The sequence below is a fragment of the Salarias fasciatus genome, chromosome 23, assembly GCF_902148845.1.
Source record: "Salarias fasciatus chromosome 23, fSalaFa1.1, whole genome shotgun sequence".
Lineage (NCBI taxonomy): Eukaryota > Metazoa > Chordata > Actinopteri > Blenniiformes > Blenniidae > Salarias > Salarias fasciatus.
The window spans coordinates 6,498,793-6,526,081 of NC_043766.1; the positions used below are offsets into that span (position 1 = coordinate 6,498,793).

A 27,289-nucleotide genomic window follows, 5' to 3' on the forward strand; every position below is an offset into this window, starting at 1 on the left:
TATAAAATCACATACCATTAGCTCTAAATTGTATATGTATTTTTAATTTGATCTGCAGCTTGAAGGGAAAAAACAATTCTGTCTGTATTTTCACAACATATTTAATAGAAGTTCGACACAAGGACAGAGTCATGGACATCCAAATGATGTATGTCTTGGGTTAAATGCACTAGTAGGATTAAAATGATGGTACTATACCAACCTTGAGCTCACCATTGCTTTTAGACAGCATCGAGAATTAATCCCTTAGACGCACACCAATGTATATATACTGCAAATAGACAAGCAGACATGCATCTGGTTGCTTTGGGAGTCAGCCTGGATGGTGACAACATTTTATAGCTGCACTGTGAAGAAGTGGTTGGCGTTTACAGCCAGAATATCCCCAGTTCAATCCAGGGCCATGAGAACTTTTTGAATGGCGTTTGCATGTTCCTCCTGTGTGTATGTGTGTTTCTCTTAGTGCTCCAGTTTCCTTCCACAGTTAAAGGGATGAATTGAATTAAGGTTTCTAAACAGAGTTGTAAATGTGTTTGATTGGCAGTCTTCCTGGCAGACCTGTAATTCACTGGCAACCTGCTTTTCATGCCCTTTTTCCTGGAATTGGTTCCACAACCATAATATGACAGCTTTGGAAAGATGATGGATAGAACTTCTTTGCTCTGTGCAGCATTTATATTTCAGTGACACAGTGCCTAAATTGTGAAAATTGAGAGGGCTTTTAGTCTACTTGTTCAGTAGACTAGGAAGGTACCTCCACCCCCCAGAAATTAGGTAGCAAAGTAACTGCTATGTTCTTTCACCATTTATTTCCAGCAGGAAATATTTCCTTGTGACTGAAATCAGTTCATATACCATCAAAATGCAAGAGTGAGCAAATGTCACCCTTGGTCTTGAAGGGATAATGGAAAATTTTCTTCACATCAGCATGTTAAACCACTTTCATACTGAACACTAAGTTACCACACACAGCAATTCAGTGTATGGGACAGTAGCACTGAGAAGCCACGGCACAAGTATGGCTACGCGACGCTAAAAGCAGATAGCCATCTGCACTTCAAGTGAGCTGATCTTTCTTCACACTGTACTCAGAGACATTAGTGGCACTATTGGGAGCTACTCTCTTCTTTTTACAGCATGGATGGCAGTTACATTGGTCAAATTTGTAAGCTGAGCGTTAAGGTTCAGGTCAGATTCAGATTGTCAACAAATGTGATGAGACTATACCTAAAAGTGGTCCGACTGTTATCACTTCCTCTCTGAAAGAAATATTTTTTTTTCAATATTTTGTTGACAGTGCTGTAATGAAAACTCGGGGTTTAATGAAAAGGGGTTCCCAAATATTCTTTTTTTATGAAGAAGCACAATTTATTCAACAAATGTGTTGAATGAATTTTTGCTTGTAGGAAAAACTCCACAGGGCACCATCACTGTTCCGCGGTGACAAGAAATGATTCAGTACAATCGCTGATGCATGCCAAACAAGCTGAGACTTTTCAAATGTCAGTGCTAATTAAACGTCACATGTACGCATCAAAAACATTTTCCAAATCTTATACAGGGACACTTTTACTTTCCATGTGCAAAAAGCTGATTTACCAGCATGTGTGACTGGTTTGCAGGGTTTTATTTGCAGCTTTTAGCAGGCTTGCTGTTACTGGCCCTGTCTACATGCACATTTCAGTTTTTATGGGCCAAATTGTAACTGAATAATGCAACTTGTAACTCTAGAGCTGTGGCATTGTGAAAGCCATAGAGAAGTATCATTATTAAAAAGTCGACCTTTAAAACGTCAACAATGAGTGGGCAAATTATTTTCATTCCGTTTTCACATTTTAGTGGTTTTGTCCAGATTGTTGAATGCGTTGCAAGTGTGAAATAGTAAAACACGAAAAAAGAAGTAAAAAATGTCAAGGTTACATATTATTAAATGCTTAAGAGTTTGATTTCGTTCACAAAGAGACCTTCACAACAATGAAAAAAAAATATTTTAAAAAGCTGAGAGTTAAAACTCCTCTACTTCAACAGAGTTAAATGCGGAGTTTCGCCTTGACTTTAACGGCTTGTTGAGATTTTCACTACAGATAAAACTGGAGAAAATATTTCAGCTGGAGTACGCAGGTATGAAATCTCCTTTTCTTTTATGGTGAATTTACATTTTAGTACTTTGGTGAGCTTACATTAAAATAACTTTTTCATGAACCCTTCAAAGACTGATAATCTGATATAGTGCACTGTTTAACTTATGCAGCAATGCAGACAAAACTCACAGCTACATTGTTCCTGAGATATCCTCTCTGTGGTGAATTGTTGTGCTCGTACTGAGACATGTTACAGTATAAATACAAGACGTGCCGTAGATCAGGTATGCCTTCCTTGTTTTTTTTTTTCTTTGTTACACAAATACTGACACAGTTAACATATGAAAGTTCACATTTAAATTGTTATAAAGAATGAAAACCAGGAAGCAAAAATAGACACTTTACACTTTTTTGCTACAAATGTTACATAACGCAATAAGATGCTTGTCTGTTTGGATACTTCTGGGTCTTCTTGTTTTTTTGAGGGTGGCATTGAACGTGATGCTTTCAGGCACACTAGTCGTTTCATTGTTTATTAAACCCTGGAGCCAGATGTGGCAACAATTTTTCTGACGGCACGTATTTACAGCAAATTATGCCTCTGAACGACTGTCACGCTCCCAGTTGATTCTAATACTTCCTGATAAAATGTTCAATAAGCTGCCTTTGCCAGGCAACAAATGTAATTGCAGTGTTGCCATAGAAGGAGACTTTCCCCCCCAAAATAAGGGGAAAAAAAAGAAAAGAAGTGCAAACTGAGATGTTTGGAGATTTAAAATGGCCACGGACCTCTCAATGTCACATTGTTCATAAATAAAAGACTTTGGGGCGTCCCAGCAGCGGCAAGCAGCAATGTGAGACAAACACAAATACAGCATTTTGTAGGACGCGTCAGAGCCATGCAGCGGTAAAAACATGGTGAAAGCAAACAACTGAACACTGTCACTGCTGACACTGTGCGCCGCAGCAGTTGACAAAGAAAATCATAACATCCAGTCAGAGCTGCTGACTGGTAATCCTCGGGATGCGGGTGCACACGCATGACCAGAGGTTTGGGCTGAAGGCAGAACGAGCCTGCCGTTGTTTCACAGCTGGTAATCCGCTCAGCACTGAGATAAAAAGAAATCTCCCAGTGCTTCTCCACCACTGTGCCTAGGAGTGAGATCAGGCCTTCTTGATATCGTGCTTTGAGAGTACTAGTGAGTCAAACATCACATTAAGTACGGAAACATGATAAATAAGCTGCCAGATTCCGTCTTGACCTCGAGGCATTTGGTATTTCGCTATCTTTTCTTGTTCGATCTCATCTCTGACATGTCAGAAATCCAGCCTGTAAACATGCACTGTGAATGGCTCGGCATTAAAATAAAATGTTGGCTGTGTATAGAGGCAAACACGGACGGGTCAGTTCAAGCCATTTCATCTGCAAACTGACACGACATTATTAATCTGTGTTGTCAATCAGGAAACGCGACTGTCAAAACAAACTGTGACAACAGTGACATGTCCGGCAGCCAATGAATAAAAAGAAAAAAAAAAAATAGAAGAAGAAGCACAAAGGGGCCTGTCCAGCGCGCACAGCCACAGATCACCATCTGGACTGCAGCCATGGAGTTAAAATGAGATTTGTTCCAAGCGTGTACAAAACATTAACACTGGATTTGTGGTTGCTTTATACATCGATATTAATGCTTGACTGGAGACTGCATCCAAATCATAACAGTGGGTAGTATTAATACTCTAGACTCTGAAAGGTGTGCAGTACAGGTGCATCTCAGAAGCCAGTAGTGACAATACTCACCATCTTTTAAGCTGTTGTCTTCTTCTGTACCTCCAAGCAGGCTGCGGCTTTGCTTCCTAGCTTGGTTTATCTGATTCTCTTGTCATTTTCCAGCATGTAATTGCTTTTACTCAAAGAGCATTTGTGCTGATTTCTAAGCATCCTCCATTATGAGTTCTTGCTAAATGAAAAACTTTAAGTAGGCCAGGACTTCTGAGTTTTCTGTACGGACAAGTTTATCTTTTCATGAAAGCATGAGAAGAACCAAAAAAAAAAGAAAGAAAGAACAGTAAGACAAGTTTTTTTTTTTGTTTTTTTGTCCGTAGTCCACAGCACTTCAAAGTTTTTTTCCACAATGAGTCCAGTCGGTAAGATCACAACTGAGAAGTCACAAATACTCCAGTGACAGTGAACGGCTATTTGCTGTTGGCAAAAGTGAAAGCAAATGAGCAAATAGGAAATAAACATCCCATATCGTAATACGTATACACTCTTCAATGTGAAGATAGATTCCAACTGTTGGCAGATGTCTCACCAACATGCTGACAAAATTGTCTTCACAACATGCTGCAGATAACAAGTCTGCTGTGGGTTTCTTCTCAAGAAACAATTTGGGAGACCTCTCGTCAGGCCAGTGTTTATTTTCATGCCTGTTTCTTCTTTACAGGGGTCTGATTGTGTCGTTTATCCTCACATAAGCTCAATGTCTTCTTCCAGTTGCTTGAGCTGGCAAAAAAAGCTCTGAAGATTTCAGTGAAGCCCAAACATTTTCATGATTGTTCAAACATGAGTAGTGTCCTCTCCACAGTGTTGCTTGTTTTTGTTTTCACTTTGTGTAACACGTTTCGACTGTACATTAGACTTCCTCTGTGAGGCATTTCAGTTTAAGAAGTTAAATGGGATGAGACAAGTCTGTTCACTCACTGAAGGGCGGATCAGGCCGTGCAGACACATAAATGGCCTCAGCGATTTTTTTAAAAACAAGTTAAGTGTTTGACATTTCCAAAAGCAGTAAACTTGAGCATGTGAAGGTAAAACCAAAGTTGTACCATGGCAGTCTGCTTGCTAACAGACTGCACACTGGTCACTTGTTTTGTACTGCGTCACTCCCGAGGGCGGCTACACAGATTCAGTAGGAGACTGGTCGTCGACATTGTGCCTCATTGATTGGACGCTGGTCAGAATTTTCTTTTGGTGTCCGGCAAGAGACACACCGATCCTCTGCAGGTCTCTGTGGAAACAAACGATAGCGGGATGAGCTAATGGAAACACAAAGAAGCTTTATGGAGTTATTAAGATGGTGAGAAGGCATTGTCAACATGAGTACGAGACACAAAAACATGTTCGTAGAAGACAGTCTTTGTATTGGGCGATGAGGTGCAACAGGGTAAAATACATAAATTAAATAGATTAACTGATTAATTAAATAACAATGTGAATAACCAGACAGCTAATGTGTGTGATATTACTCCAGTAGGGATTAGATATTACCCTTGAGCCACATCTGAATCAATAGAAGTAGGCGCTAGTATTCAAGATCAGCACATAGTGAAGACGCATATGGTCTGACTTTGACTGCTTTGTTTCAGTACTGCTGAATTGAAAGTGAGAATAGATACGAGTTGCGATACAAGTAGATGCGAGTTATCAGTAGATACAGACATAATGATGATTTTTAATGGATGCACAGTTTATTAACATAGTAAGGCCTGCAAGTTTATACCACTTCATGAAAAGAAATCATGCTTCACATGCACACTATAACACTTAGATTTTTGTAGACTGTCTCATTAAATTCATGCCGCTGACCTGAGTAATTTGCTCTGAAGCCCCGACTGTCACAATACAGAGCCTTTGCAATACATTGCTTTATTGTATATATAATGTATGTATGCAACACCAATGACCCCACACTGCATGCAGCAAGGTGAGAAGTATAATAGATGGAAACACGTACTGGGGATATACATTTGAAAATGAGTTCGAATACCACCGTAAAATGTATGATGTTAAGGGAGTAAAACGAACAAGAAAATGAGTTCTAGTGAATTTGTCAGCATTTTCTCTCCCAGAGTAGCAGTTCAGTCACTACTTTGAGTCTTAATGTTCACTGGTGTATACACCACCTCTCTCTTCTTAACCCTGACACTCTGCTGAAATGTATTTGATTCATTCCTTAAGTGAAATTTATCTTCACACTTCAACAATGTTAGGAGTAAGTGGCCTTGTGGGGATTGACTTCTGAGAGTGGTGCTGTGCTCAAAGGTAAAGGAAGCAACCTCTAGTGGACATCACAATAGCTTCAGAATATGGAAAGCAGCACCAGCCAAGAACTGAGTAACTTATTACAAATCACACTCACTCTCACTTTCTGGTTTCTATTGATCAACTGCATGATATTTTTTGCAGGTTGCACTTCCATCGTGTGAAAAATACTCTAGTGGGATTTTGTTACGACTGTTGAGGCCTTTGGAGTCCACTGAGCTCGTCATGTTGAAGAATCCTGTCCGAGGTAAATGGAGCGGCGTGACATTATATTTCAATCTTTTCAAAGTGGCCATTAGAAAATTTTGCACTGTGGTCTAAAAGGGAAGTACATGGTCAGCAACACTACCTAGCTTGTCTGGGATTATTAAACAACAGTTAATGGGTACTACACCCGCCAAAAGTGGGTTAATAAACTATTATCCAGCAGTAAGTCCCCATCAGCTGCAGCCTGAAGCAAAGCGGATCCATGCTGTCAAGCTTCCATCATTTTCTGACCCAAGCAACTGAATTGGACCCCACCGCAACATTTCTTCAATATAATTCTGGTTTTGTACAACTGTATAATGAAGGATAAAGGACGAATGTAAATCAATCACACACGGAGAAACCCATAAGGTGTTCATATGGACCACAATTAGCCAACCAGCTGCTGTCCAACTAACACAATGATGCCTTGAAAGAATGAAAACATACATAGAGATGCAGACATAAACAGAATTTAAGAAGTAAACCTACTCTGCTGTGATTTGTGTGACAAGGGGCAGAGAGGTGAAGCCCGAGCCCAGAAAGGAGTCTCTGTACTGGGTCATCTTTAGCGCAGCCAGCCAGTCTTCCACCGAGCTGACCCTGCTCAGGTCCGGAGCTCCGCGGTCTAACAAGGGATGATGAGGAGGACTGCAAAGACCAGACAGGAAAACAACTGTATCACTGAAACAAGTGGATGAGACGGGAGCAGTGCTGTGTTTGAATATGCAAATTAATTTGTATCTCTGCTGACCCAGGGGGCATGTTGTTGGTGCCGGCTTTGAGAGATGCAGGGTTGCGTATCATTTTGTCCAACATGCTGACAATATCTGGGAACTTTGGCCGAGCATTCCTGTCTTTCTGCCAGCAGTCCAGCATTAGTTGGTGCAGCACTACTGGACAGTCCATGGGAGCAGGCAGCCTGAAGTCTTGCTCTATGGCATTTATCACCTGGGGCACAACAGAGGAGTGACAGGGAAAAGAGTGAACTCAAAAGACTGAAAATAAGACCGTGAAAAAAAAACAAAAACAAATATAAATTATATGTTTTTCAATCTAACTGAAAATAGCTTATCTAACTACACACAACAAATATGCAATAAGGTGAAATCCAGACATTTCAATCAGCATTTGACAAGACCAAAAAACAGCAAAATACACCAGTAATTAAATCCACATTTTTCATTTCTGGGCAAGATTTCAAATCATTTCAGTAGATGGACGTCATTTGTATAATGTTCCTACACTGCTCACACACACCAACGGAGGCACCTTCCACAAAAAGTGCCCAGTCCCTCCATTGAAGGGGGACAGTGGGGACACTGTCAGTGGACACTTTGATATGAAGACAGAGGAATTAAACCTGCGAACATGTGATTGGAATAGAACATCCTCTACTAGTAGCCACCCCATGGAATGAACACCTTTTAAAGCCCAAAAAAATTCCCTGAAGAAAGAGTTTGATTTTCCAAACTTCGAATGCTGATAGTGAAAATGTAACCTGTTGATTGATTTTGCCCAGAAAAAGCTGAATCATCCTTAGAACTGAGGGTTAATGCGATCGATCTACCTTGTGCAAACAGAAACAATTTAAGCTTATTTTTTTTTTAGGACACAGTAATGTTTTGATGTTAAATACAATTTGAAATTAAAGAAAAAACAAACAACTGAGACAAAATATTAACATGCAGATTGCAGCAGGGAGCTATTTAGGAGTAGTGTTAACTACAATTATGGAAACTACATCGTGGACTGGATAGAAACAGACAGCGACTTTACGGACCATTTTCAGTTATAGCCAATGCGACAAGGTCACAGAAAAGTCAGTCACTGTAACTGCAGTCACTTTCATGATAGCACCAAATTACTGGTGTGTTGCTGACAGTGAAAGAGTTGGTATAATGGATTTGTGTCTAAGCAGCCTTTTCACACTATTTTGCAAAGAACGGGGGTTTTAACTCGCTCTATGATCCAACGCCAAGTCCAGTTCTCCTGTTCAGGTAACACTTTCTGCTTTTCTCCCAGGTTTTGATAGGTAACTTCCTGCAGGCAGGACGCTGTTGGCGAGCAGAGAGGAGAGTCCTCTTTGTTACAGCACGTAAGTGATTCCAGCTGATAAGACAGGCCTATTTCCACAGAATATTCTTGCCTCGTTCAGCTTTATTTAAATCCACAGGAAAAGTAAAAACAGGGATAAGTTGAGAGGATCTAATTTGTGTGTGAGAACTTCATCTCAACACAGCGTGCAGCCACGCCGTATATCCAGATATTCATCTCTAAGCTGCAGTAGCGCGTGCCGCAGCCTCTGATGTCGATGCAGGTAGTTTTACACAGAGGAGGGTTTGATTTCATTATGCTAGCGCAGGTTTTGTGAACGATAAAGACCTTTCAAGGTTTTTGGGGTTTTTTTTGTGAAAACTTTCAGATGTGTTGAATACCTTCCAGTACAATCTGAACATCACAGAGGGTCAAACTGAATAACTAGTCGCCTTAAATTAAAAAAAAAAAAAAAAAAGGTTCAGTAATCATTATCTGAAATTGGTCTGCTCTCCCTGCCAGTAACGTGCAAATATACTTCTCTAATGACTGCCCGACTCTAATTATGATTATTGTAACGTTCATAATGTCACTCTGATGTGCCCTGATCGTTTCAGCACAGCTATTTAACATGTACAATCAATCCCGCAGCTTTTTCCATGCTTCCAATTACTGTCATCCCTTATGCACCTTCACATTTTATTGTAGTTAGGTCCAATCAGTGGCTATTTTAGCTTTGGAAAAACAGAATAATCCCTATATATAAGTAATAATGACTGCCTTGATTTTTGAAGGTTTGAATGTATGAAGTATAAATATGAAAGAAATTCTTCACTGCATTGATTTAAACAAGCTCTTTCGAGAATAATTTGCATTAACTCACACCTCATATTGAAGGACTTCATTCCTTTGTATCGTGATCAGTCACTTTATGTGGCTTTCAGGTCAAAGGGTCTGCAACCTCGACATGGCAGCATCCTATTAAGCTGGGATATTCAACAATAAGTGTAATGACTTGCAGGACTGGTGCTTTGTGTGCAAGAAGACAATTGAAATCATTTGTTGTGATTTAGCCTTGTGTCTGAGAGTTGACTGAGGCATTGCTGCTGTTATACACGTATGTGAAGTAAATATGAAACCAGTGAGCGACTCTGCGAAGCAACAGCTCAGGCCCTGAGACGTCGCTGATACTCCTGCGCTATAAGCGTAAAACAGCCTTTAAACCACACAGTTAAAATACACAGAAGAGTAAAACCGGGTTTATTAAACATTCTTTCCACAAGCTCAAGTCTCGCTGTTTTTGCCTATTCAGCGGCATGCTTTGTGTGTGTGTGTGTGTGTTTTTTTTTGTCTTCTAAGGCCTCTTATAGATGAAGTCTAGGTGTGAAGAATAACTGATAAATAATCTGCAGAATAGGAAATGTAGGCAATTATTTTTTTTAGATTTCTGTGCAAGTGATAGAAGCCTTTGCTGCACATGATGGGTCATTGTAATGCAACTGTATCTGTGATTATAATAAATGTGTAACAAACAAAGGAGAATGTTAAAGGAGAAATATCTTCATCAATCATCATAGTAAATAGTATTAATTTCCATTTTATAATCACTTCAATATACAAAACATATTTATACATCCATGCATATTAAAGCAGGAAAGAAAGAGAATAAATGGATGGATATCATGCATTAATTCTTAATATTCTTGGTTATTCCTGAAATTCCTTCAGCTATTCTCTGGTTTATCCTCATTATCTTGACCTTTGGTCCACATCCTCACCTGCTCACATGCACAACCTTTTCCACCTTTCATTTAAAACCAAACTAAATAATGCTTTTTTCTTGTTATAATTTCCAAATCAGGTTGAAATTTCAACCTGTGTGGAGAATTTGCCCCGGCTTCCCTGCCTTTACCTTGATTTGACCACTGACCTATAAAAGCTTGTAACTACTGCAATAGTTCTGTCTCTTTACTATGGTTTTGGAGTTTGGGAGATAGATTCCACAGCTTGTGACTTAACTTTGGTGCTATTGCAACTTTTAATTTAAAAGACACAAAGGCCACAGACTTCAATGAAACACTGCTTTAAATGTAGTGTTACAAGTTTGCGTCACTTTGACTGTAAGCCTACCTCGCGGTGAGCTGTGGCAACGTGGCACTCCTACAACTGTAAAAGCAGTGCTGGGGATTTATCTGCTCGCTGGGTGAACTCTACTTGACCCTGACACACTTCTCAGGCTTTGTGCCGCATAAATTCACTCTAAGCACCGCTGTCAATCAAAATAGCAGCGAGAGCAGAGAAACATCACAGGTTTCTTTCATGATTAATTCATGTTGAACACAGCACCTGCAGTGGCTCCGCTGACAATTTCACTGCACCATGTTCTTTGAAATCATGTGTGTGTGCGCGTGTGCCTTTACACATGTTTCCGCCGGTGTGTGTGTGGTTTGGCTGGGAGTGTGCGATAAGTGTGAGTTTAGGGTGTGAGCTTCATGCATAGTTAATGCCCCTGCAGACCCTCGTTAGCTATAGCAGCAACACGCGCGCAGGCTTATGCGCGTGCACAAACACACACACTTTCCCCATCATTATACACAGTCTGTACCATTATAAATCTGTCTCTGTCATTATACTGACTCTCTGTCATTATTGCTGCATAGGCTGCTTCCGCTGCTCAGACGCAATGAGGGGGGTATGAGGGGTGAGGCTGGGGGAGGTGAAACTTGACAGCGAGGGGAGGCAAGGAATAAAGAGAAAAGTCGGGAAAAAAAGGCGGAGGGTTAAGGTGATGTAGAAGGTAGACAAGGAAACTGTGCTCTGTGGACAAAATTAAGGAGTGATTAAATTTCATTTCTCAAAAAAATACGTGTCTGCCTGATGTTTGGAAGGAGATCCTGTCACTGATTGACTGCTCAACAGCAAGACACCTGACCTGATGCAGGAAATGCCACATAAAATCCACTTTAACAGGATCTGAAGTGGAAGAGTGGCGAGAAAAATGTCATCTCCTGTGAAAAATGAGATGAGGTGACTCTAAATATTTCCTGAAGAAGACTTAAGGGAATGTTGATTAAGCATATTTTCCTGGTGATAAACACAACTGAAACCACTCAGTCGTCCCTGCTCGGTGCTGTGACAGGTTTTCTGGAGCAACAAAATTTATTTTTAAGTTTCAGCTCAGGATAAATAGGGGACTTCTGAAATTCTTTGCGCCCTCGTTGTCAAAACTGGGAGATATATAGTTTCAGAAGGCAAAAATGTGGATTTAGTGGCTCAGTCCTTTGAAGTAGGTTTTAGTGCCAAAACCAACTATAATCTGTGTATCATATTTCTTCAGGGAAAAGAAACCTAAAAATAAAGATGTCAGCAATCCAATCTTGTGGCACCTCCTTTTTCATGTAGTGCACCTGATCCTCTTCGGGTTTAAACAGGGAAATTGAATATTCAGCTTTGAGAGAAGAAAAGGGGATTTTCTTTTCAAATATATAGAGAAAAAAAAGAAAATTGGACACTTGTGTTAAAAAAACTGGTGAGGACTATGGAATGAAGTGATATTAAAGGGGCCTGATAAAAGCAATGTTATATGAAAACAAAGAGGAAGATTAAGGTATGCAGATACTGCAGCAAATCGAACACACTGTGAAGGTAATTGGGATAAAGTTGTCACCACAATAAAATATTCCCTGAAGAAAAAAGTCAGCTGGAAAACACAATCCTGATGTTTTCTGTTCAGATGTTCGGGGAAGAAACAGTTATGTGACACTTAAATTGATGTCCTCATTTTCTGTGTGTTTTCCTAGACATGCAGACACCCTGCTGTGAGAGACAGCAAAGGAAACAAACAAGTGAACCGCCAGCCCTGCACCCCCCCCCCCCCCCCCCCACACACACACACACACACACACACACTTTTACAGTCACAATCTTTTGTAGTGACACATATCAGAAGTCAAACACTTTCATTTTTCTTACAAACAGCCCCCCACCCACCCACACCCACACCCACACCCCCACACACACTCTTACATCTTGGTTGCTCATGTCCCAGTAGGGTCTCTCTCCGTATGACATGACCTCCCAGGTGACGATCCCATAGCTCCACACATCTGAGGCCGAGGTGAATTTCCTGTAGGCGATCGCCTCAGGTGCCGTCCACCGCACCGGGATTTTACCTCCCTGAGTGGCAGGAAATGAAAGACTTAGATAAAGAAATGTTGAGAGGAACACATTTAACTAGCATTGTTTTATACCTGACGGTGCTGCTCACACATTCATCACATGGTGCTAAACGGAGGCCATAGGCAGCCCGCATATCTGTCGTCGCGAGGAATCGACATTGAGGTGTAGGTTTAGTTGAATGTAAATCTCATCACATGGAAGGATTTCTTTTTTCCCCCACCAGGTAAAGTTTTGAATACTCAGCTGAAATATTCAGAACAGAGCTGCACAGTGCTGTACTGGTGAAGTAATGACCCACAGTACAGAGGCCCTGACTCAAGGTGAGGGTCTTTCAGTGTTTTGTTTGCATTTCCTAGCTGTAATATAATAACAATAACAATATTGCATTGGTTTTATATAGCACTTTACTGGACACTCAAAGACGCTTTACATTGCATTATTCATTCACTCCATACTGGGTGGTGGTAAGCTACTACTGTAGCCACAGCTGCCCTGGGGCAGACTGACGGAAGCGAGGCTGCCACTCTGCGCCATCGGCCCCTCCGACCACCACCAACCATTCACTCTCACAACTTTAGGCAAGGTGGGTGAAGTGTCTTGCCCAAGGACACGACAGTTTTACGCCTGCGGGAGCGGGGATCGAACTGCCAACCTTTCTGTTATAAGACGACCCGCTCTACCATCTGAGCTACTGTGCATGTCTTTGATTGTCTGTCTTACTTTAACATGACTTTTTTTTTCAGCTACCAACAACCCCTAGCTTTGATAAAAAAGTGTGGAATATTACATTTCAAAGAGAATATATGAGCTGGATTTGCATGTTCTCCCTGTGCATGTGTAGGTTTTCCTTTGTTACTCAGGCTTCCATCCACAGTCTGCAAACATGCTTAATTGGTCATGGGTGTGAATTTGTGAGGCTGTGTCTGTCTTTGTGTCCAGGATGCACCCTATGTTCACCCATCGTCAGCTGGGATTGACTTCAGCCTCCTGGGTTAAATAAATAAAGACAGTAGATATACTTCAATCTCCCACACAGAAACGGGCAAATAAGATGTTTCACAACATAAATGTGTTCCACCTAGATGGATTTATGGTTGCCTGCTGTTGTCTTTTTCAGTGAAGACACATTAATGATAACTGTCCGCATAAGGTTTACAAAAGGCACATTTTTTTAAATTAAAAAAAAAAAACAACAACATGAAAACTGATTGAAGTTTGATAAAATCATATAAATTAGTAATCTGAAAACATTTGCCCTTAATCCTGAACTGCCCAAGAAAAGAGCCCGTCTCAATATATGCCTGATTTTCTAGTATGAGAGTGCTTGTGCACCCAAATCAAGAACAAAGGGATGCACCACTGAGTGGGATTGAAAGCTGATGGAATAAGTGATCCAAGCTAGCCTGGGATGCAAGCTGAGTCAGTGAAAACCGTGTTGGCCAATCAGGTATTAAGTTGAAGCAAGCCTTTCCCTCTGGCAGGCGAGGGCTGACTGCCAACTGCTCATTTTCCATCCACCTTTCATATTACTTCAAACAGTTCAAGGTCGTGGCGAGCTGAAGCCGACCGCAGCTAACTAAGGGTGGCGACAGGGTGCAACACTGGACAGGTCGCCAGTCCGTCACAGGATAAACACAGAGCGACAAACAACACACAAGCACTTGCATACAAATTACATTCAGTTAAGGGTAATTATAATAATAACTACTAATAAAATTATAATTAAAAAAAATACATTTTTTTAAATTACAATTTGCATTGGTAACAGCTGAGGCAATGGATTTTAAGCTCATTTGTGTGAAGTTGCTGAAATATGCAGATGCACCAGTAGTTGTGTTAGTCCTAAATTGAGATGCCATGAGGTTAACTCAAATGTTATTTCCACAACAAATAAAAAAGGTCATTAAATGTTTGTGCCACAGATCGACCAACCAAGCCCAAGTTTTGCAGGGATGAAGTCGAATTTTGTTGTTTTGCTGGTATTTCATGAGCACACTGTGTAGATTGACACGAGGCTCACAACTTGTACACGCTCTTCTTACACAAGAGGGTTTGTAAACATCAACTGAACTCATATTTTTGCTTACAGCTGTTTGTACGAGAATTCATTTGAGTTTTTAAAATACCTGCAGCAGATGTCTAAGTGCCTCTCCAAAGTGGGCCAGTGTGCATTGATGCATGTGGCAGCAGTAAAGTCAATATTTACTGTGGGGATCTAGCAAAAGGTAATAATGTGCAATTTTCTTCATTTCAGACAGGACAACAGTCACAGAGAGACCCTGAATTAGCTGTACAGAAACTGCCCTCAATTCACCTTAAATGTGAAGAATTTAACATTAGGGTGTGGCAAATACATACTGTTCTACTTGTTCGAAAACACACCGGGGGCCGTTGTGCCAAACGTGACAAATGCATCCGTGTGAATGCATGGCCTTTCTCTGGGTGCTTCAGTTTACTCGCACCGTTCGAAAACAAACGTCTGAAGCGATTCGGTGGGGGTGTGTGTCTGTCCCTCTGTGTGGTTAACAGTGCTCAACAGTTGTGTTGAAATCAGCCACAGAAACGTGCAGTCACACTGCAGCACCAGTGTTCACAGTATACACAATGCCGCGAGGCAAACTGTGCAAATTCCTACACTTTTTTAAAATCATTTCAGTTCAGTATCGATCATGCTGAAAGGTAAATGAAGACATTAGCTCCTTTCAACTTGCAGTCTCACCTCTAATGACTTCAGCCATTCAGACTGTGAACGTGTTAAGTGCCACATTCAATCGACACTCTGGAAGCATTGTCGGCTAATAGGACAACCTTCGGAAATTTTAGAAGAACTGCTGCTTTTTGCAGCCATGTAAGTTGCAAAAACATCTATTTTGATAATCTGGTGAAAAACTTCATGTTACACAGCCGCTGAGAGGAAGTAGAAGAAACAACGTTATTGGAGTCCGTTTGATCCCTGTGTTGAACTGAGTGAAGAAAACATCATAAAAGAAACTCCTGTACAAAACAACATATGTAAAAGGTCCAAGACTGCAGAGCTTTGTATATAAACAGAAATGACTTTTTAAAGATTATAATCAAAAACAAATGAATAAGTTCTTCTAATGCATTTTCTTCCCAATGTCTCACAAGAGCTGCTATAATTTACTGTTATGCATTTTCTAATGTGAAAAGTTACAAATTTTGACAAAATATACAACATAATATTAACAGACTGTGAGTTGCGTGTGAGTTTAAAGGGTGAGTTACATTTTTAATAGGTAACATTTGGCTGACCCATTCCACCTAAAAGGTCTCTCGAGACATTTACTGCTTCAGTCTGCTATTTAAATAGCTTCAGTAGCAATAAACTGGGATGGACACTCAAGTCATACGATGGACATTCACATACAAACGATATATAATCAGATCACAATACATATGTTTAAACTAATGTTTGAGAGACAATTCACAAATTTAAAAATGATTCTGATGTGACTGATGTGAAGTGTGCCTTCACTGTGTAAAATTATGAATGAGAATAAAACTGTTAGTGAAAAACAATAGATATTTAAGACCAGCATGAGAAAAACTCTAATAAATACAGATGTGTTTTTCTTTTAACCCATAAAAAAACTATTTTGTCCAGATTTTCTCATTTCTAAAAAGCTGTTCTTGAGAGTGTGTCTATCTCCACTCCTGTTCTAAGAATATCTGCTTTCAGCGTGTATCAGTTTCCAGGCTGCAGGCTGCAGCATCAGTAAATCCTCTGAAGTGTTTGCATTTGTGTTTCCTTACCAGTGAGCTGGTGTAGGTGGGGTCAGAGGTGTCCTCCTCCAGATATCGAGATAGGCCGAAGTCAGACACCTTACACACCAAGTTACTGTTAACTAAGATGTTTCGAGCTGCCAGGTCCCGGTGAACATAACTCATCTCCGCCAGGTACCTGTAACATCAGCAGGATTTATTGTGTGAAGGTGTGTTATCTGTTGCCAGCCACCGAGGCTGCTATAAAAAGGTAATGGGATTTAGAGTGTTTACTTGTGTGTGTGTGTGTGTGTGTGTGCGAGTGTGTCTGTGTGTTTGTGTGTGAGTGTGTGTGTGTGTGTGTTATCGGTGCCAGCTGCTCTGATAAAACAGGAATGGGATTTAGTGTTTGTGTATATGCACATGCTTTTGTGTTAACACATCCTCCAATAAAACACAGATAGGGATCTTCTTTGTGTAAGTGTGTGAGCGGGTGTGTGAAAGCAATGCTTAAATCTGCCATGCAGACAAGTTGTGGTACCATTAACTTGAATAAAGACCTGGTATGAATATGCAAAAATGTGGGAGAGTTTGTGTTTGTTCCTGTGTGACTTGCGGGAGGCGGCATTATCTCGCGCTGCTGATACACACAAGCTGACAGTGTTGGGTATCAACACACGAAATCTCAGTACGAAAAATATCCAATATTGTCACAAAGAAATCAAACTTCTCTTAACAATTGCTGAGGGATTTGAAAAAGTTTCATTTCATCTGCACAATAAAAGGGGTTTCTGTGGTGGAGGTGTCAGTGTGGACGTGTGTGTCTCAGCACCTCATTCCAGATGCGATGCCCCTCAGCATACCAACCAGCTGGATCACTGGGAACTGTCCATCATTTTGCTGTAAAACCACAAAGGGTGACAGAATATTTTTTTTTATTTTCCAACAATCAGACTTTTTCACTGGATGAAAAGAAGTCTTGCAGCTGAAAGTGTCAATATTTCACATACAACTTCAATAAAAAACTCAATGTTTGTTTGAGATTTATGTTGCCCAAAGGAAAAAAAAAAATACATCAATGCATGAAAAGAAATTAAGACTGAGCATCTACTTTGGCATGAATAAAATCCTTTCTTCAAATTATATACCCATTGTTGTTGAAAATATTTGAGGGGACCACATGTTTTTTTTTTTTTCCTTCAATAAAATTAACATTAAGCAAAACCACAGCATGAAATAATGAACTTAACTGCATGTCTGAAAAACCCCAAAGCCCAGACTGATGTGAAGGCTCAGACTGGAGCAGGTTTTTAGAAGCTGACTTCTCATCCATCTTTATAGTCTAAATCCGGCCAGCAGACGCATGAGGCTGGGGTCAAATTACACCCACCTAATCTAACGAGCAAGATGCTGATTACATTAAAGTCATCTTGTTCTCATACACATGAACTAAAACAGAACTTCTGTGGAAAGGGAGGAATTAAAAAGGCTAACTGACGTTTCATGATAATTTCCTTGACTTTTTTTCAGGGGTGTGAGCTGGTATTGATCCAATTGTGTGTAAAAGTTGGTTGGTCACTAGTCTGAATAGTTTGTTGCACAATATTCATTTGCTGAATAGATTTTGTGTACATTCTCACTCATCCGAAAACAGCTGGCACAAATCAGACTTCTTTGACCATATTTTCAATAAACCAGCGTAGAAACACAAAATCTACTTCTCATATTCATTTTTAAGGCTGAGTTCTAGAAGAACTCAAGGACTACTCTACATCCAAGAAATATGGCCTGAAAATGAACATCCATAAACAGCCCAAATCCCCTAAAAAATAAGGACCAAAGGCCACTTTTCCTTCAGTTTTTGCAGCCTGCAACCTGCAGGAAGTCCTCTGGGATTATCGTCAGTGTTTGTGCTTCTGATGTTGATGATGTCCAGGGAAGCAGTGCTAAATGGTCATAGCTTGACTTTAAAAAGAAAATAATGCACCATTTAATTAATTTACTAATTATTCAAGTTTCTCTCTCTCAAACATGAGCAAATATACCTGGACCATCATGGTTCATATCTTATATTATCACATGAAAGCAAGGATAATTCATATTAAATGATTTTCTTTTTAACACCTCAAGTCTTGCTTTTTGATGAGACATTTTCCAAATAGGTCAAAATACTTCACTATTTCTCTTTTGGACCAGACTGTCTCTGTCTCTTCTAGACATCACTGACATCTCCCTGCTGATATAGCTGCACTCAAAGGTGTGTGTGTGTGTGTGTGTGTGTGTGTGTGTGTGTGTGTGTGTGTGTGTGTGTGTGCGCGTGTCTTTTAATTCACTTTGCGCATCAAACAGAGCCTTTGATGCTCCTCTAGTCTAATCCTCTGCAGGCAAAAAAAAAAAAAAAAGAAAAAAGTTCTTCCAGGTATACACAAACACACGCATGCCGCATTGATCCTCTGGGTCTTGTGCCCGCAAGATGGTCACGCTAGGACAGCTGCACCAGTAAGATCGATCATTGTGTTTGTGAGTTTGTGTGCAAGCATGAGTCACTGGACGATTTCTGAGTCAAAAGGGGTCATGCTGTGAGAACCAAGCATCAAAGAGTTTTCCTTTCTGTTTTTAGAGACGCCTCAAAAGGAGGGCAGGATCAAAGAGACGGACAGACTGACAGGCTGGCAGGATGAGGAGGAAAGAGCACAGGAAGGAAAGAGGAGAGAGGAGGAGGAGCGGGAGGTCGGTTCTGTCACGGTGCGTCTTTCACCCAAAACAAAAAAAAGCTAATTCTTCTCTCTGTTTGGGTATATAACCATGGAAGCATTATGGTAAAATAAAAAGTCTGCTCCTCTAAAAACTACAACCTTCAATTAGTTATCTCTTCTGCTGTATGGAGCTGTTACTGAAAGTTATTTGATTTGTTATTAATCACACCTTTTAAAGTTTTGGAAAAAAAACCAAAAAAAAAACCTGTTGCCTGAGTATCATCTTAGTTGATATTTGTCTACTGCTGTATTGTTTTAGTCTTGCTGTGGCCCAGTAGCTGAGCTGTCATCAGTATGAGACTCAGTCTAATGTCTGGTTCGCTCACTAAGTTCTGCTGAGATAAACTACAAGCATGCAGACAGCAGCAGATGCCTTTTATAACAGGAAACAATCCGTCAGGACTGTTAATGCATTTCATTCTCAGGGTTACATGTTAATGGGAATGAAGGTTGCACAGCTCTGATGAAGTTTCTAAACACTTTTTGTGAGCAGGACAGAAAGAAACAAAGTATTCAACTGTTTGCATGCGGATCAAAAAGTAACATGTTACTTGCATGTGTGTTATTTACCCTGAGGAATGAGTCAAGCGCTCCATTCTCCATGAACTCTGTGATGATCATGGTGGGTCTGCTCTTGGTGACCACACCCTCCAGTCTGATGATGTTGGGCTGGTCGAACTGGCCCATGATTGACGCCTCAGACAGGAAGTCCCTCCTCTGCCTCTCGGAGTACCCCACCTTCAGAGTCTTGATGGCTACTGGAATTTCCTTCTTCCCGACAGGCTTCAGACGACCTTTATACACTTCCCCAAACTCACCTGAGAGAAAGCAGAAAATCTGGATGAAATTTTTTTTATGCTACTTATATCAGTGTCCTTTCAGAAATGATTACAAAACCAAAAAGGACCCAAAAAAGACATTGAATTTTAATCTCATTTGTGATGTGAAAGGGGTGGAACTGAGAAATCGGAAGCAACTGAACCTAAATCCGGTTATTTTTCATCATTAAACATGAATGAAGAAGAAAGAGCGCATTGGTTGTTTGCAGCAGATGAGTCGGGGCGCAGTGTGAGGGACAGGGTGCATTAAACACACAAACACACTCGCTGAGTGCTGGGAGCTGCTGTCTGCATGCTCCGTCTCATACTGATGGTCTCTGAGCAGCTCCGCTGGAGCAGATTGAGGTCGAGGGCTTTGCTCAAGGGCACATTTTTTGTTTTTTTTTCCAGAGTGAAAGAACAACAAAAATTGGATCCTCTCAATAACTGCTCTCAGGGGTGGGAAAAGGTTGTGTTGCGGAGGTGGCAAACAAGATAAAAGGGGCATCGCCATTATTATTGCTCGGATACTTAGCTTCGTGACAACACGCCTCAAATGCAATCTGCTGGGTAAATAAATGCATCCTGTCGATCTCATGGACAAATAAGAAGTTTGGACATGAAAACTGCATTTTATGACACTGTCAGGTATATAGACTGCCAATTGATTTGATCATCAATTTAATAGGAACTGTTGAAAATGAAACGTTCAGTTTGAGTCGAGGTGAAGCTAAAACTTTTGCTCTGTTTCTAATGCGCCTGAAGCACACTGGAAAATTATTCTTTTCTGAGTGGACAGCACCCGTATTTTGAATAAGTCAGAATATCAGGCTCACTGCTTTTGTTTTCTCGTCTCCAGGATGAAATCTGATGAATATTTTTAAAAAGGTCCTCCAGTATCTCTAAAGACATCAGGGCTCACTTATCTACTGCAAAATCAAAGGCGTTTATCACTGGTTTTCCTTCAGCCACACTGGAAGGTGGCGAGCCATCACAGAGAGCGAGGGAAGGCAGTGTTATTTAAAAAAATGACAATAACAGACTTCTCATGAAGCCCTTCCTCGAAGGGATTGATAGTGTTGAATTATACTGTTCACATGAAAGGGGAAAGAAGACAAATTGCTTCAAAGCCAGTTTCACTGCCAACAGCTGCATGTATGCAACATGTATACTGACATTTTTAATCTCTGTATTAATGTCAATAATCAATGATACTGATGATTCCTCAAGGGCTCTATTGACTTTTTGCCACTCATTTGAATCCTCTAACCCCAATCAGTACATGGTTTTTATGTCCGACTACTGATGGTGAAGGTTTCTTCCCTGTGAACACAGTTTCTTCTTTCTATCATCTGATCCGGTGGTCTGCAGCCTTCATGAGCAAAAGAGCCGACATTGTCACTGAGCACCAAATCAAATAAAACTGGGGTTGCAAAACATGTCTAATCGCTAAATTCAGGCTAATGCAGCTTAGAAAGATTCTTATAGTTTTGAAATATGTGCAGAAAGTGTATCTTACGTCCCATTTATGAACTTTCAATTAGAATTTAGCAGCAAATTGAGGAGTTTCATCCTCCATCAGAAATGTTTACACTATTTGGTTTGTACCATTTATACCATTTAGCTGCTTTAGCTCTTTTTATTAGAGCTTTGCACATTTTCCCAAATTATAAGTTAGTATTTGAAGCTGTTTCAGCAATTTTTCCCTCTTGTGATTTAGACTGTTTTTCTTTTTTAAATGAGTTGTTTTCCTTTTTTTAAATCTGTTTTTACACATAAGAGCCTTTAAGAATATTACTGATGTGTACATGAAATCAATGAAAATATGAAAACAAGGAAACAATGAAAAATAACAAAGCGCTGATTTATATATAATTCTGAGAAAGCCTCAGGGAGTCACTACAGCGAGGCTAAAGAGTCACATGTGGCTCCAGAGCTGCAGGTTGAACACTTCCGAGAGAATATTTTACTTTTTGAGTCATGACTGAAATTCTTCAGTGAAGAAACAGCTACAGCTAAAAGAAAAATATTAATAAACTATATGGGCCAAACTGCATGAAATGCACAATGTTTAATATTGCTGATCATCTGAAGGTCTTAAGTCAGTGTTTTCCTAATGGACATCGTGAGATTAATCGAGTCGGCCCTAATTTCGAGAGAATTAACTGATAGTGACGCCTTCAATGCCGATGTCTTTTGTCAAAACAAATGCAGCTAGAAGCTTCTTGGGAACATGAAAATTGAAAATCACTCCAAAATAAAAGTCCTCATCCCAGAGATAAAAATGGGTGAGTGAATAATGGATGACTGATGGGAATTTGATGACAGGCCATGCCGTCCTGTCTCACTGTGATCTCTGCTCCACATCTCACTGCTCATTAAAAAATATCTACTGTCACCGCTGTAAACCGGCAGAAGCGCGAGACGAGTGGAGGGCAAGAAAAGAAAGAGAAGCTGAGTGAGAATGAGAAAAGGCAGAGGAGATGAAGAGTATGCAGTTAAAATGAAAGACAGAAAAGATAAAGGATTCAAAATGATGGAACAGAGGAGCGGGATGAAGAAAGGATAAGTAGACAGTGACAAAGCTGGAATTGTCTCAAAATTAAGCAACAATTCAAGTCATGTTGCTTGTTTGTTTTTTTTGTTTTTTTTTTAATAGAGGACATCACAGAGTGTGCAGCATTAGAGCATTTTTAGTTTTAGTGATTTGCAGGTAATTATCTGCCCTCCTCTTCCTCACCCCCTCAGTTTTTTTTCTGCCTCCTCTGCACACCTGAGCCAGATGGAGGATGAGCTCAAAGGAGCCAGTGAGCAGAGAAGCCGATAAAGCACATCACATTTTTGCATAAATTGATAAATCACATTAATTTAAAATACAATCTAAAAGTGTATTTTGTGAGGGATACTTCTTACAGTGTGAGCGATAGCAATAGGAGGAGAGAAGCTGATACCACTGAGGGAAGCAACAAGGGAGTGAGGTGAGATATTTTTACTTTCTCCTAAGGGTACTTTCTCCTTTTATCTTCCCTTCTCAATCTCTTGCTCTGTTCTTTCCTCCTTACACCCCAACCGAGTCTTTGTTTAGCATTTCTCGATACACAAACAAACTTCGAAACTCCGGAGGGGCTGAATCACAGAGAGAGTTGAAGCTGGGAAGAAGTATCAAAGAAATATAGAGAGCAAAAAAAACAACAAAAAACAATGGAGAAACAGCTGTGGACATAACGTCACGTTTACTTGGAATCGAACAAGTCTTTTTTTTAAAGTCCCCCCCCCTTTTTTATTTGAAAGGGGTGAAAATGTGTCCTGTCTGATTTCACCCTGGCTCATATTTTCCTCTCACTCCCGGCATCTTCATCCATCCTGTGTCACCTCTGCTTGAGGTGAGAAACCTTCCCCGAGAGAAATAAAGCAGAAAACTGAAGGATTACTGAAAGCCTCTCAGAGTGGCTCAACAGACTAAAGCCCAAAGCACATATTCGCAGCGGTGAGGGGCCTGGATCTGGTTCATGACCTTTAACACCCAGAGTCAACTGGCTATTTGGGTTTGATTGGCTTGAGCTAAAAGGAAAACATCTTCTGACTGTTCAAAGGCGTCATATTATGAACAAACAAAAATGAAAACAAACAAAATAAAAAAAACCTAAAATACAGATAATTAAAAAAAATAACTAAACAATTATTAAAAATGGTTTTTTCTCACCAAGAAATTGCTTCAGAAGCTCAAACTTTATCTTCCACTACATAATCACATATGCAAAACTGAATGTAGGGATTCTTAACAGTAATTAAAAAAAGCTTCGATTTGAATAGGTCCTTTCTGTGAGTGTGTGTGATTTAAAGCCAGAACACACTAGAGGATAATCAGGCCGAATTTTGTCACGATCTTCCCCTCCCGATCAAAGCCAGCAAAGGTCCGATTATCAGGTGCGTGCAGATACGGTGCCTGGGGGGCTTGCGCTGAAGGAGAGATACAGATATGAATGAATGAAAGTTCCTCGCTAATTATTAATAGTGGAGCTGAATGTAAACACAGGAATGGAGGAAAACCGTTCAGTCACGTTTGATTGACTACGTGAGATTCAGAAGACTGAGGGTAAAGGAGCCGATTCTCTGCTGAAGAATCTGGTAGTGTGTGGTCGGCTCTGCAGTGACTCCACACACTAGATGATCAGAAGAGGAAAATCAGTTGCTATGTGTCTTTTGTTGTCTTGAAGTGTGTGGTCTCTGAATCAGGGAAGATGGGGAAAATCCTGCAGTGTGTTTCAGGCTTTAGATGTGACAGCTGCGACGGGCCGCAACTCCAAACTTTGATGAAGCAGCTGTACAATAGATGAATCTACATATCAAGACCCAGCTGCAAATATGATCAAAATCACATGCCGAATTAATTGGAATAATATTTAACTACAAAGAATCCAGTTTTTCTTTATATCGACTGATTGCTGCACTGATTTCTAAACCGATGTGTAAAACACACAAATGTGTTAAATCCGGATTTATGTTCATGTTTCATGTTTTTGTTTTTCGACCAATCAGATACAGTACAATAATAAAAGCTACTGGTGATCATCTCTTTGTTTTGTCAGACCTGAAGCACTGTTAAAAAAAAAAAAAAAAGTTTGGCCAAAAACCTTTAAAGGTAAGAAAGGCAAACACAATATAAATGTAAGGTTCAGGTGGCTATTTGCTCAAGTCCCAATGCAGTTCACACTTCTTGTGTTCTTGTTTTTTTCCACATGTTTTATTGTGTTTATTTTCTTTCCTATTATATTTTATGAACCTCGTGTATCAAAACTGTTTCATGTGCTTTGTGACCATAAAGTTTAAATGAATTAATAAAAGGTTTTCCAGGAATTAGCAGTGAAATAAATCAAATGAACACTTGATCTTAGTGACAGTGATGAAAAAAAACAACAACACTTTTTTTCCCCCTTGATCCAGCTAGATATGTGTCTCTATATCGCCACAACCAAACGCCCCACCAAAAAAAAAAAAAATAAAAAAAAAAAATAAAAAAAATAAAAAAGTCTGAGGAAGCTTTGGGACCAACTTTCTCCATTTGCCAAACATCACACAGCATTTTCACAGTGAGAGCGCAGATAGCCAAAGAGAATGCATGAAGACAGTTCTAATTTATTCCTGTGAAAGTTTTAGGCATGAATAAAACATCTCCTCTGACTTCAAAGGCAAAAATAAAGCAAACTAATGATTAGGGTGTTTACAGATCTTTCTCATTGACACAAAAGTCTGGCACAGTTGAAAAAAAATTGATTAATTGTGAAGATCATCTGCTTTTTCTAAAGTAGCAGTCACTCTCATTAAATAAAGCAAAGTTTAAGTTTCAAGCCTCTATTTTTATGTGGCCTTTAAAATAATCAATGCAGTGAATATTTTTAAATCTGACACTTACACTGAATATCATATTTGAGTTAATCTTTTAAAAGATTATAGCTTATAGATTTAATCCGAGAGAGAGAGAGAAAAAAAGGTCAACTTTAGGGTCAAAAGCACAAAAATATAAAGATCTCCACCTGATCCAATGACTTCCTCGATTTTCACACAGGATGGGTCGATTTCTTTGGCAAACTCGCGGACCGCCTCGTTGGGGTCCTCGTAGGTGAAAGGGTCGATGTATATCTTTACCCCTGGTGAACTGTGACCCTCAGACAGGGTGGGAAAGGTCACTGTGGGGGTGGGGCCACTGAACATGTCCGGCCTGAGAGTCACCTCTGAGGAGAAAGTGAGGAAAAGTTCAAATGTAGAGGCCGTCTTCAAAGCGCACACTGATCTCCGTGATGAAGGAGTGTGAGGTGTCAGTGGCGGTCAAACCTCCTCCTGCGTTGTACTGCTGCAGCTTGTCACCATACACACTCTCCTTCCACTGCCTCCTCCTACACACACACACACACACACACAAACAGACACAGAGAGACTTTGGGGAAAAGGCAGACAGATTTTTATTTTCTTTTTTTTAACACAAGAATGTGAAATGTTGTGAAAGTAAAATGCTAATTGGTTGTCTTCTTTTCAGCTGGGCTGAGGTGAAATAAAGTTTTCCTGAATGTCAAAAAAAAAAAAAAAAAAAAAAAACTCAGAGGAGTTCATTATTTTTGGATGAGTTGGTTCTATTCTGTGTCACAAGCGTTTGTTTTCTGCCTTCCAATGAGAAGAAAACCAACTGTGACTCACAGAACTGTCTGATTCTTCAACATGTCACTGATCTTCACGACGCTGTACAAGTTCCCTGTGTGCCGTTTCTGGGACCCTGTGCGAGTTCTAGGAAAGCTTGGATTTGTCACATGAACTATAAAACCTAAATGTATTATCAGCTTCGCCTTCAAACACATTAATTCACCTTGGAAATCCAATTAGTGGACTAGTGACTAGGACTGTTTCCTCTCAATGAGAATACCATGGTTTGATGATGGTAAACTTTGTGTGTGTGTGTGTGTGTGTGTGTGTGTGTGTGTGTGTGTGTGTGTGTGTGTGTGCGCGTGTGCGTGTTTGTTTGTTTTGGTTCTTGTTGTACCCTGCTCTTCCCCTGGTGTTTACCAGTATAGCCCCGTGACCATAAGGTCAACTGATTCTCATATTTCCATGAGCAGCAAACAAACTCAACGTTATTTTCTCAACACGTTCAAATGTATTATTCTTTTAATTCCTCAGCCAGGAAGACAGTGTTCCCTGTAACTTAACAGGTCACCTCGCTGTGAGAATAAGGGATGCTCACAAAAACTGGTACATCAGTGACATTTTAAAATAAGAAACAACATTAATTGATAGATTTGATAGGCAGGACCATAGTCAGAAGAGGCACAGTGTTTACTTCAAGCACAGATGACAGTGAATGACAGCAGAACAATAGGTTCCTAAAAAAGAGAAAAGAAAAAGACCCAGCAGATATATTTTGCATTTCAGCTGGATGATGAAGAGCGGCAGGAAGTAAATTTTGCTGCAGATTCATCGAAATAAAAATGCAAAAGAACATCCATCTCTTCGATGGAGTGTCCAGAACATTTAGACTCAGGGGATCAGGGTGTGACCATTACTTATTGTAGTAAGATTAAATCTACTGTTGGTGATTCACACACACACATTCGCTTTATCATAACAGTTGAAGCTGCACACAGATGAAAGTAAATTAAAGAAACAAAAAAACCTGCATTCACTCTAGTTTTATTGCCTTTGCTGTTTTTGACTTCTTCTATATTAAACTATCGACCTCATGCTGACCATATCACGACCTCAAATACCAGAAATATGCAGCCACTGGTTTATTCTGTTACACTAGTCTTTGGGAACCTGAGATTATTTTCATACATCTTTTTAATATCTGAGCACTAATGGGGGTGGGCACACAGCTGCTTTTAGCACAAGATAATCTGTGTAGATATAACATGA

General features: G+C 40.1%; 1 protein-coding gene across 1 annotated transcript in view; it reads right to left on the bottom strand.

Annotated features, from left to right (window-relative positions):
- Nucleotides 1-4,962: 4,962 nt before the first annotated feature.
- The window catches only part of LOC115381448 (ephrin type-B receptor 1-like), a 102,966-nt gene continuing 80,639 nt past the window's right edge, over nucleotides 4,963-27,289 (bottom strand). Inside the window, exons 12-20 of the mRNA XM_030082823.1 lie at nucleotides 25,721-25,779; nucleotides 25,420-25,617; nucleotides 19,638-19,885; nucleotides 17,144-17,211; nucleotides 16,363-16,510; nucleotides 12,436-12,585; nucleotides 7,127-7,323; nucleotides 6,865-7,023; nucleotides 4,963-5,092 (exon numbers count right to left, since the gene is read on the bottom strand). Of these exons, the coding sequence (XP_029938683.1) occupies nucleotides 4,981-5,092; nucleotides 6,865-7,023; nucleotides 7,127-7,323; nucleotides 12,436-12,585; nucleotides 16,363-16,510; nucleotides 17,144-17,211; nucleotides 19,638-19,885; nucleotides 25,420-25,617; nucleotides 25,721-25,779 (1,339 nt within the window). The 3' untranslated portion in view covers nucleotides 4,963-4,980. The remainder of the gene's footprint in view (nucleotides 5,093-6,864; nucleotides 7,024-7,126; nucleotides 7,324-12,435; nucleotides 12,586-16,362; nucleotides 16,511-17,143; nucleotides 17,212-19,637; nucleotides 19,886-25,419; nucleotides 25,618-25,720; nucleotides 25,780-27,289) is intronic.